This window comes from Acinonyx jubatus, chromosome F2 (assembly GCF_027475565.1).
Source record: "Acinonyx jubatus isolate Ajub_Pintada_27869175 chromosome F2, VMU_Ajub_asm_v1.0, whole genome shotgun sequence".
Taxonomy (NCBI): domain Eukaryota; kingdom Metazoa; phylum Chordata; class Mammalia; order Carnivora; family Felidae; genus Acinonyx; species Acinonyx jubatus.
In genome coordinates this window covers 65017955-65029954 of record NC_069394.1, presented here as the reverse complement: position 1 = coordinate 65029954, position 12000 = coordinate 65017955, and the positions used below count along the sequence as shown (strand labels likewise).

The following is a 12000-nucleotide window of genomic DNA, read 5'->3' as shown; positions in this document are numbered from 1 at the left end:
GAATTTGGAACTTTTCCTTCCTCTTCTATTTTTTGGAATAGTTTGGGAAGAATAGGTATTAACTCTTCTTCATATATTTGGTAGAATTCACCTGGGAAGCCATCTTGTCTTAGACTTTTGTTTGTTGCAAGATTTTTGATTGTAGTTCAGTTTTGTTACTAGTAATCAGTCTGATCAGATTTTCTGTGTCTTCCTGATGGAGTTTTGGAAGATTGTATGATTCTGGGAATTTAGCCATTTATTCTAGGTTATCCAATTTGTTGACATATAATTTTTCATATTCTCTTATAATCCTTTGTATGTTTGTGGTGTCAGTTGTTACTTTCTTTGATTTCTGAGTTTAAGTCCTTTCTCTTTTTTTCTTGATTAGTCTGGCTAACGGTTTATCAGTTTTGTTTTCAGAGAACCCGCTCTGTGTTTATTGGTCTTTAGTCTCCATTTCATTTATTTTCTCTCTGATCTTTGTTTACTTTTTTCTTCCTGTTGACTCTGGGTTTTATTTGTTATTTTTCTAGTTCCTTTAGGCATAAGGTTAGGTTGTTTATTTGAGTTTTTTTTTCTTGTTCCTTGAGGTAGGCCTATATTACTATGAATGCTCTAAGAATTGCTTTCACTATGTCCCAAAGATTAGACTATTGTGCTTCCTTTTTCATATTTCTCCATGTGTTTTGGATTTCCTCTGATTTCTTCATTGACCCATTGATTATTTAGGAGAATGTTGTTTAGCCTCCACATTTTCTATATTTTTTGTCCCCCCCTGCATCCCCAACTTGTAATTGGTTTCTACTTTCATACTCTTGTGACTGGAAAAGATGCTTGATAGGATTTCAGTCTTAAATTTGATCTGACTTGTTTTGTGACACAACATGTGATCTGTCCTGTGGAATTTTTCATGTGCACTTGAAAAGGATGTGTATTATGCTGTGTTTGGATGGAATGTTCCTTATATATCTGTTAAATACATCTGGTATAATGTGTTATTCAAAGCCACTGTTTACTTCTGGATTTTCTGTCTGGATGGTATCCATTGATTTAAAGGGGGTGTTAAAGTCCTCTACTATTACTGTCAGTTTCTCTCTTTATGTTTGTAAATATTTGGTTTATGTACTTAGGTGCTTCTATATTGGGTGCATAGATATTTACAATTGTTATCTCTTCTCCATGAATTGACTCCTTTATCATTATGTAATACCTTCTTTATTTTTTGTCTAAGCATTTATTCATAATATATTGTAATCTTAACCAGAAGTTCTTGACAAAAAATAATTATGATTGTGAGAAGTACAAAATTAATTTTCCTTCATTTTCCTAAGTTTCTCTTACTCTTTTTTCTTATAAAATTTAGCATGTATAAATTCTAGTTTTGATTTTTAACAATTTTTGAGTTTTATATTTTTGGTCTCAGTTTTTTTCTAATTAGCCCATAAATGTTTTCATGTGCCATAATGTCTTTATTAATGAACTATTTTGTCCACTTCATGGGAAAGCTAAAGCCCAGGAATGATTTTACACTCTTGAACTCAAGATTAATCACTGGCAGTGGTTTTAAATAATTAACAAGGTAGTTAACATTTTGTTTAACACTTGTATTCTGTGTGTGTGTGTGTGTTATTTATTTATGAATATTTACAATTTAACTAAAATAATGTTTTAGGAGTTTTTATAAGTTGAATGTAATGGTATGTTTCCTAATACTTTGAAATTTATAGACCACTTTTAAATGTGATCATCCTAGTCTTTATTATTTATTAACTTGATCTGTAGAAGTTACTGTATTACTTTACTATGTTTACTTTATAACCAATGTTAGCGAGTAGAAGAAACTTTTAGCTTTAAAAAATGCTTTTTAAAGAAGTTTTTATGTGATTAATGCAGTTAGCACTTCCATTCTATTTAACTCTTTTAATACTATTATTTTCTCCATTTTAAAGATGGGCTTAATATTAGAAAATCATTTATTAAAGTAAATATAAAAATTGTGAAACAACTGAAAACATAGGGAAAAAGGGTGATCCACAGTTAATAGCTCAGTATTTTTAACATCTAAGAGAGTACCCCTAATAACAGAATTCATTCACATTAGAGAAGTTCGTGATATGAAAACAAGATGATGTAACTATTTTGTGAATTAGATGAGTTAAAAAAATTTTTTTTAAGTTTATTTTTGAGAGAGAGAGAGAGCAAGCGAGCACAAGCAGGGAAGGGGCAGAGAGAGAGGGAGACACAAAATCTGAAGCAGGCTCCAGGCTCTGAGCTGTCGGCACAGAGCCTGACGCCGGACTGGAACTCAGGAACCGTGAGATCTAATCTGAGCCACAGTTGGATGCTTAACCAACTGAGCCACCCAGACACCCCTAGATGAGTTTTTTAAAAGTAAGGTGAAAAATGATTCTTCCTTGCTGTGAGCCATAGGAATCTATGACCAAGAGATGGTAAATATTTTGCTTTTATGAATTTATAATTTGACTTCACAGCTTGTTAGGTTCCCTTCTAGTTTTTTGTTTTTGTTTTTAAAATCTTATATTAGTAAATTTAAAAAATATTTATGGAATCACTATCTGTAAATAGTTTTTCATTGGTTTAACAAAGTAAGCATAATCCTATTATGAGTCATTTCATACAATTAAATAGGATGCCTTAAGATTTTATTTTATCCTTTTTGGTGAAATGTGTATCTCTGCTTTTATTGGGCCTCTTAAACATTTCTCTAGTCTTGATTTTATTGTAATTGTCAGCAACAGGAGGGGACTTTTATAGTTTTGATAGTGAAATTTTTTTCTTTAGTGAAAGGGTATACCTTAAAGCTGTCTTCCTTATAGGCAGTTCATTGGGAAGTCTTGGTGATTTTACTGTAGAATTTAGCATAGATCTTGACTTTATACATAAATAAAATGATTAATTTGGAAGGAACTTTGAATATGGCCTTTTGTGTTTATGGTGCTTACTTTATTAAGATAGCTCTGTATATTGAAAAAATTGTAGAACATGTTTTAGTATAGTTGCTCTGGATATAGTGTACTTTGGTTATAGCTACATAAAGATAGGTTAGAATTGCAAGTCCAAATGTCTTTAGAGAACTTACCTAAAAATGCAGGAAGCCACAGTTCTTAGATAAATTTTAGAAAGATTTTTGTATATCTAAATAGTCTTTAATTCTGGTTAATTCTGGTTTAATCACAAAGTATGTTTCTAAAAATTTGTAACTTTAAATTTCTCTATATTTGAAAACTTTCATTTGTTCAGGCAGTACTTTACCACATCACATTTATTTTTGTCGAGTAATGGGAGACCACCTCCAGGTTTGGTGATTCAGCAGGAGGACTCACAAGACTTTGTATCTATAGTTATATTCATGGGTATGACTTATTACAGTGAAGGGATACACAATAAAATCAGCAGAGGAAGAAGGGGCATGGACAAAGTCTGAAGGTAAGCAGGTGCAAGTTTCCAGGAGTTCTCTCCTAGTGGACTCACACTGGACATACTTAATTCCTCCAGCATTGAATTGTGACAGCGTGAGTGAAACGTTGTCTACCAGGAAAGGTCATTAGAGACACAGCGCCCATGTTTTTATTGTGGGCTGGTCACACAGGCACCCTTTTTCGAGGATGTAGGAAAATTCTGAACTTCTGAAGGAAAGCAGATGTTCAGCATAAACTCTATGGTTTGTATAAACAGTTTATGCACAGTGAGCCACTTTTCTCCATCCGGGGAATGGTGGGACTCCTCCCAAAATATGTGTTCCAGGTGCCAGCCAAGGACCACCCTTCCAAATAGGCATTTCTGATAACTCTTTTCTGCTCCTGCATATTTAATATAGACTAGTATAACTAATTCTGGTTGCTTGGCATTATTAATTACAAATTAGTTTGAGTTTATATTTACCAATTCTTTAAGTGGTAGCAATAGGGAATGACGAAACTGATATGTCAGTTTAAAACAGAGTTTTGAGCACGTGGGTATAGCTATAAAACCAGCTGTATTTTGATAAATTGAAATAGTGTGAAATTCCTTTTTGAAGTGGCTTTTGGAGGTTTCTGTTATTTTAGATATGGATTAAAAAATGGAAGCAATTTATGTAACATGCCAGGTTCTATATTATGAAGGTTATAATCCTCAGTAGCCTTTTCTCCTAGATAATATTGATAGTCGTCTGTGTGATGGAAACAAATGAAGAACAACTTCTATGCTGGCTCTGAGAATGAGAAGTCCTTTTCTTCTAAAAACTGCCATTTTTCTTAATGTGAAAATGAAATTCACCAAAAATATTGAATAATACTTTAACAGCCCTGTTTCTTTCTAATAGTCCTTTTGAGAGACAGGATAGCTTGTTAACAGCAGTGAAAAGAAATATGACTTGTGAAATGCTGATTTTCATGGATGCTGATAAGTGTTGGTGTGAAAAGTCATGTTGATTTCTCTGGTATGAGGAATTAAGCTAAAGAAATCAATGTTTGCCAAGTGGAAAAAAAAAGATTAATTGAAAAAATATTAAAATTATTTTCTGGAAAGGATTTTTAAGAAGAAAACAAACATTCTGATATATTTTTTTGTTGTCCAAGACCTTGTGAGTAAAGTGAACTAATAAGTTTTTATGCGTATATCAGCCTGTTTATAATTTTTTCTATTCTCCTTTTGCTAATATTTATTCTTTCATGTGATTTACAATGTTATCAAATGTTGTGGCTTGCTACATTTGATTTTAATTGGTAAGACAGTTGCTATATTTTAAGTTAAAAAGATTTTTATATGCAGTGAAATAATTTCCAAGAATCTGAATTTTGTTTCTTTCAGCAAAAAGAGATCTGATTGTGAAATGTGTCTGTAATCCTCATGAGGGCAAGGGCCACATTCATATACCCAGTGCCTAGAATAAATAGTACTTGCATGTAGCAGGTCCTCAGTAAATATTCTTTGAATTAAATGAATGATAAAAAAGTCTTAGTATATACAATAGTTTGAAATTAAAATTTTCTAGAAGTTATATGCAAATAATTTATAATAACCTCTTTTTTTTAAAGACTATTGAATCTAATCTCTTAGTAGTTTCTTATTAACCAGCAAATCATACTTGAATTAAATCTCATTCATGTTAATTTTCAAATGTGTTTACAGTAAAACTTCATTATAACACTTTGTTCCCTTTAACATCTCCAACATCAAATGTAAAATCACCAAAGAGATAATATGAGAAGGCCCACTGTATGTGGAGCAAGCTCTATAAGCTAATGTGTTTTTAAGGATGTACGGGAACAGACAAGGGAATGTGCCTCCTAAGGAGTATGGTGGTGATGTCACAGAGCATTCAAACATACGCATTTCATCTGCTGGAAATAAAAGGTATAGTATGTAATATGAATTCTGCTCTTCAGTCATTACACTGTGAAACTGCAGCTGCTAAAACTGGCTTACTGAATAAGTAGGAAGGTATAGTATGTTAACAGATTCCTTATTAATAAGAAAAGAGTTAAAGGGAAAAAAGGAGGGTGGAAGAATTGTGTTAAATGAAAATTTATAGTACTTTACAGCGTTATTTTGAATTGCAAGTTTGGATTATAAGTGTGCCAAGGTATTCCAAATAAGTCCCTATAATTATAGGGTATTTAAATTTGGTTGAAATAATGAAAGGACAAATAAGCATATAGTTTAATGGACTAAAAATCAATTTATAATATCTTGGAGTTATGGGAGTGATGTAACTTAACTGGGAATAAATTGAAAATGTTCGTACAATGTGAGTTTTCCTTTCAAAAAAATTTCTTTTTGATTTTCAGCTTATTGAGTAGATAACTTTTATGCTTACTTTGTAAAATTAGTGCTCATAATCTGTCATGTCAAAAAGAATGGAAATATATGTATTTTATATTCATGTTCTCTTTCTGTTTATAGTTTAATTTTGGTGGCTTTCTTATACCATACATAAGGATAAACAGTTCTGAATCCATAGTGCATAATGGAGATAATAATGTCATTATATCACAAAAGGTGTCTATTTTCTCTGAAGAAAGTAATATATTGAAGTGCTTGAGATAAGATAATTTGCTATTTGGGTCTGATTTAGGCTTTCTTTGAGGAAAATTGTCTCTCCTCCCCCCTCCCCCATTTCTGTATTTCAAGGAAGGAGTTTTTAAGGGATGATCTTCTTTTCTAGTGTGCATATAGGTATCACTTTTCACTTCTTTTTTTAGGATTTATTTGTATTTATATTCATTTTTTTTTATTGGGTTAACTGTTCTTATATGAAAGGATTTTATTGAGAATCTATAGAGCCAATAATACAGACTGAAGAAAAAGGTTATATATTTATAGAGGCTGAATATATATATCAAGGTCTCACTGTAGAAAGAGATAAAATGCTATGATTTTATCCTGACTTTAAAAATATGTAACTATTGTAGTGTCCATAGTACTTTCAAAGTCCAATAACTCATACCTACAATTTACTGTAAATTTTTGTTGCCTGAAAATCATTTGAGTTCTAATCCTTCTTATTTTTGTTTTAGTGCTCGAGATAATGAACCATCTAAATCCACTAACCAAGACATCTGTAGTCCTTTTGCGGGGATGCTCTTTGGTGTGTACAAAACTTCATTGATTAAACTTTTGCATACTGTTCTTATAAAAGGTCTTTAGTGAGAACTCAGTGATATCATTAATACTACTGTTATTAGTAATATAAAATATTTATCTAGTGCTTACTTTAGGGTAGACCCTCTGCTAAACATTTAGTGTATATTGTATAGGTCTGTATACTTTTATTTTTTATTTATTTTCTTAAATGTTTATTTATTCTTGAGAGACATAGAGAGAGCACGAGCTGGGGAGGGGCAACCCCCGAGGGGCTGTCAGCACAGAGCCAGACTCAGGGCCAGAACCCACGAAGTGTGAGATCATGACCTGAGCCAAAGTCGGACACTTAACTGACTGAGCCACCCAGGCACCCCTAATTTTATTTAATTTTAATTTTAATTAAAAAAATTATTTTTTGAGAGAGAGGGCTCAGGTGATTGAGGAGCAGAGAGAGAGAATCCCACAAGGGGGAGGGAGGGGGAGATAGAGGGAGAGAGAAGCGGGGCTCACCTGAAGTGAGGCTACTGTTTACCCAAAGTGAGGCTTGAGCTCACCAAAGCGGGGCTTGTGCTCACCTGAAGTGGGGCTCAAGCTTACCTGATGTGGGACTCGAGTTCACGAACTGAGATCATGACCTGAGCTGAAGTCAGATGCTTAATGACTGAACCACCCAGTCTGTATATAATTTTAAAGTGGAATAACTTTTATTTATTGATGAACTTTACATAGATGATGCATGAAATATTAATTTCAGTAACCTTGTTGTAGTGTGACTGTTTATTATTCTGTTTTGTATGTGATAGCTTTTTTCTTCATTCTTCTTTTTAGCTAGCACAGAATTGCCTTACATTTTAAGTTTAGTTTCCCTGAACTAAACCTTTTTATTCTTTGATGTACATCTTTCCTATGTTCTTTCCATGTGGTTTTTGAAGTGTTTTGTTCAAATCATCATAATCCAAATTTTCTATTTATCAGAAATGAAGGTCGTTGCTTAATATAAGTATGTTGATTTGCTACTTGTCATAATTTCAGAAACTGTGTGAAGAGTACCTTACTTATTTCCTATGTGTAACTTTAAAATAGAAAAGTGGTCTGATTTCTGTGTAAAAACTATTAGAAAAAATTACCTGAAATTTGGTTTCAGTGGAAGTATATGAGGAAATTAGATAACACTTTTGATTCATTTAACCCAAAAGCAGTCAGTAATTTAAATCTTGGTTTAGAGATATTTAATTGCATGATATTCTCAGATCTTTATTTCCTTGAGATGGTTATTGTGAGAAAATATGGTGTAGCAACTAGAGTTTTATTCTAATGTAATGTCTTTAATTGAGAATTTACCAGTGTAACCTATCAGTAAGGTAAAGGCTTCATTCTTACGATGTATTTTGTTAAACATGGTAAAAATTGGAGAAATGGCTTTCTTTGTTGAGAGCTCACTGACAAATAATTTTATCAATAAATGGATTACTCTACTCTAAAGTTTTAATGTTGAATGTCATGAATTTATCATTACTGCAGTCCAGGAATTATGGATGAATATTTGGTGAGATAATAGACTCTAATGCTTGGAACAAACCATTGAAGTGATTTAATCCAGTGATTTATCTAATGATTGTTTTTTTTCCCCCAGCCTATATTTGTATGGACCCATAAAGAACTCTAGAGGTAGCATAATCTGATTGTTATAAAATTCTCATTTCAATTGAATTGAAATTTGTCTTCCTATAGTTTTGCTCCAAGAACTTATGCTTTATTTAAAAAATTAAGACTGTGTCTAATGAGAGCAAAAACAACAATATATTATGTGGTTTATAAAAGAATCATTGATTTTTTTAGAAGTATGCATTTGAATTTTCAAATATTTGGGGATTTTCCTTTTATATTTTTATTACTGACTGCTTGTTTAATTCCCTTATGGTCTGAAAAAAACAGTTTGTATAACTTCAATTTCAAATTGAATTTAAAATACTTTTTAATGGCCCAGAATATAGTCTAGCTTGGTGAGTGTTTAGTGTGTAGTTGGAAGAATGTGCATTGTATGGTTGTTGAGTGTAGTGGTTTATAAATGCCAAGTAGGTCAATTGGTTGGTAGTAATGTTCATGTCTTGTGCATACTTAATGATTTTTTAATTTTTCTTCTACCACTTGTTTAAAACAAGTTTTAAATTCTCTGACTACCTTGTTCTTAATGTGGAGCCTGGAGTGCTGGAGGGATTTTCTTAGTGTGCCTGCATCTTTGTCAGTTTTCAGGACCTGTTTGACTCTAACAGAGTGATTGCTTTCGCTTTTTCTTTGGTGCAAGGCTGATTCTGTGTGTCTCATTCTCAGAAATAAGTCTCAGTGTTCATGATGCTTCCCAGAGTGGTAGCCAAACCCTCCTTTATGTCTGTGGAGCTTGTTGTGTGAGAATTTCCTGCCCTTCCCCTAACAGTAACAGGACTTTGCTTTTTGTAAGTGCAGAACTGGGTCCAAGCAGGTTTTCTGCTCTTTCACCAGTAGATTCTGGCCATTGCTTTATAATGAAAGAAGGATCTGGAAAGAATGGTCTCTTTCATGTGTCTCCTGTTGCCCCATCTCCAGTCTCATAAGCTTCTGGTGAAGGTAGAGAAGTGAGTGAGATTCCCCTTGTGTCTGGGTAGATTCCAGAGAATCTATATCGTTATTCTAGCCTGCTCAAAGCCTTTAAGAAGTCATTAACATTTCAGCATTTTTCTTCCTACCTGCTTTTAAGGTAACTGCCTACTTCTTCATACTCTGGGAAAGGTAAAAAATGTGGATTATCCCATCTCTTTGGATTGGTTTTTATGCCCTTTTGAAATCACTTTACCTGGTTGCTTATAACCTCAGCTCTCTGACAGGTTTTTTAAAAGTTACAGTTTTATAGATGATTGAGCTTTTTCACCATTGTAGGATTTGAGCAGTGTTCTCTTGTAGCTTTCTGCTAAATAGAAGAAGAACTCCTCAGTTTTTGTTTTTTGTTTAAAACAGCTTCTTGGGGCGCCTGGGTTTCTCAGTCGGTTAGGAGTCTGACTTCACCTCAGGTCATGATCTCACAGTTCGTGAGTTCGAGCCCTCCATAGGAACCCTGCAACGGGGTCTGTGCTGACAGCTCAGAGTGGAGCCTGCTTCAGATTCTGTGTCTCCCTCTTTCTCTGCCCCTCCCTTGCTCTTGCTTTGTCTCTCTTTCTCAAAAATAAATGAACATTAAAAAAATTTAAAACAGCTTCTCATTTCTTCCTCATTATGTTCCTGTTTATATATATATAATATATATATATATTATATAACATATATGTGTATATATTATATATATATATATATATATATATATATATATATATATATATATATATTTAAAGTTCCATTAAATCCAGTTAATTTTTTTTTTAAGGGAGTTCCATGCCCAATGTGGGGCTTAAACTCACGACCCCTGAGAGATCAAGAGTTGCATGCTCTACTGCCTGAGCCAGCCAGGCACCCCTGTGTTCCCATTTTTATTTAAATGCTTGGGCATAGTTACAGTAGCTAATTTAATGTCTTTATTTGTTTCATCATCTGTTGTGTTTTTTTTTTTCTATTGACTAACTTTTCTAATAGTTATTGGTCACTGTATTAGTTTTCTGTGCTGCATCACAGATTAGCACAGGTTTGGGGCTCAAAACATCCCACGTTATCTCATCTTGTCTGTGGATCAGGAGTTTAGGTTCTCTGCTCAGGTCTCATAAGAGTCAGGTCTCATCGAGTCAGCCAGGCTCTATTTTCCATCTGAATCTTGACTGGGGAAGAATCTACTTCTAAGCCCATTCACATTGCTGGTGGAATTCATTTACTGGTGGTTGTATTACTAAAGGCCTCTTACTGGATATTAGCTGGAGACCACCCACAATTTTTACAGGCCATCTGTTGTTTCTTGCCATGTGTGCTACCTTACCATGGCTGCTCACTTTATTATGCCAACAAGGAGAATATCTAAACTCAGGGAGGGCTTTTACCTGATTATATCTGGCCCACCCAAGATAATCTCCCTTTTAAGTAATTCAGACTTGAATTTTGATCCAGAATTGGTACCTAAATCATATTAGCAAACTCCTTTCTGTTGGCTGGAAACATGTTACAGGTTCTATTTATACTCAAGGGGAGAGTTTATACAGGGAATCAGCACCAGAAGGCAGGTAGCATAGCATCTACCTTAGAATTTTGCCTACTACAGTCACATTTTTCTGATATTTAAGAACCAGTCTTTTTGAGGTTTTACTTTAAGCTTAGCTAGGGAAATCTTAGGGTAGCTTTCTTCCTGGGGACAATCCAGCCTTGTTACTACAGAATGACCTTTCTTGGGGGCATCTTCCTTGAACACTATAAGGGATACTGAGAACTGCACTATAGCTGGCTGGAATTTGAATTTGTCTCTACTTTGAGGATGTTGGAGAATTTTTCAGTTTGTGTCTTCCATAGTTTTCTGTCCAGCCTAATGGGATTTTATCCTGTGCATTCATAGACTAGTCTACAGTAACGTCTGAAGGGACCCCTCCACAGATTTCTAAAGCTCTTTTTATGCTTCTTTTTGGATCTTTGACCTAAACTTCTACACATTTTAGCCTTCTTGATCTTGATTTTTACGTGATTTGCTTAGTTTCCTGGCTTTGTTTGGATTCTCCCTTGCTGTACCTATGCTCTGTAAATTACATTCAGGCAGAAATGGCAGTGCTTAAAGTGCTCACCTCATTAGTTTTCTTTCTCTCAGGTAGTACAGTCCTTGGCTACCTTTGTCCAGTGTCTGAAAAACAGTTATGGTAAAACCTTGGATTGTGAGTAATTTGTTCTGCAAGTGTTCTGTAAGACGAGCATACATTTCTAATAAGTTTTAACTTGATAAAAAAGTGATGTCTTGCAATATGAGTAGTATGTGATGCCAAATGTCACATGATTACAACTGAGCCAGTGGTTCTTGAAATTTGCTTTAATATACAAGTGCTTTGGATCACAAGCATAGAACGAATTATGCTCACAAACCAAGGTTTTACTATATTTCATATTTTGCCTAGTTTTGTTATTTTCTTTTATGGTGGAAAGTTAAGTTCTGTGTTTATTACTCCATCATGGTCAGAAGTAGAATGGATAGATCTACTTTAATATAAAAGATTATTATTAACCTTAGTGTTATTTGTCTTACTCCTCTGGGAACTTCACAATTGCTGACATCTGTGTTTAATGGGCATACTTAGATGCTGTATGTTCACTGATGGTTGGGAAACTAATAATTAAGGTAGTAGAGAAATTTCTGGCTCAATTGCATTTTTGCTATCCTGTGATTTGTGTGGTGTTTCAGATGATGCATGTCTAGATTAAGAGGTTATTTTGTGTCACTAACATATGCAATAATAACGTTGATGAAAGAAATTTAAGATGACACAAATGGAAAGATAT

The 12000-nt window shown here is 33.7% G+C and overlaps 1 protein-coding gene across 11 annotated transcripts in view; it reads left to right on the top strand.

Moving 5' to 3' along the window:
* The window catches only part of CSPP1 (centrosome and spindle pole associated protein 1), a 158689-nt gene that overhangs the window by 57480 nt on the left and 89209 nt on the right, over window positions 1–12000 (top strand). For 8 of the 11 annotated variants that reach the window (XR_003415110.2, XR_003415112.2, XM_053208620.1 and 5 more), the window contains 2 exons: window positions 5242–5340; window positions 6504–6574. The exons of 2 other annotated variants lie outside the window; for them this stretch is intronic. Coding sequence is in view for 7 of the 9 variants with exons in the window: in XM_053208620.1 (XP_053064595.1) it covers window positions 5242–5340; window positions 6504–6574 (170 nt within the window). In the remaining 2 variants the exon portion in view is untranslated. The remainder of the gene's footprint in view (window positions 1–5241; window positions 5341–6503; window positions 6575–12000) is intronic. One more of the 11 variants, XM_027042780.2, reaches the window with a different exon arrangement.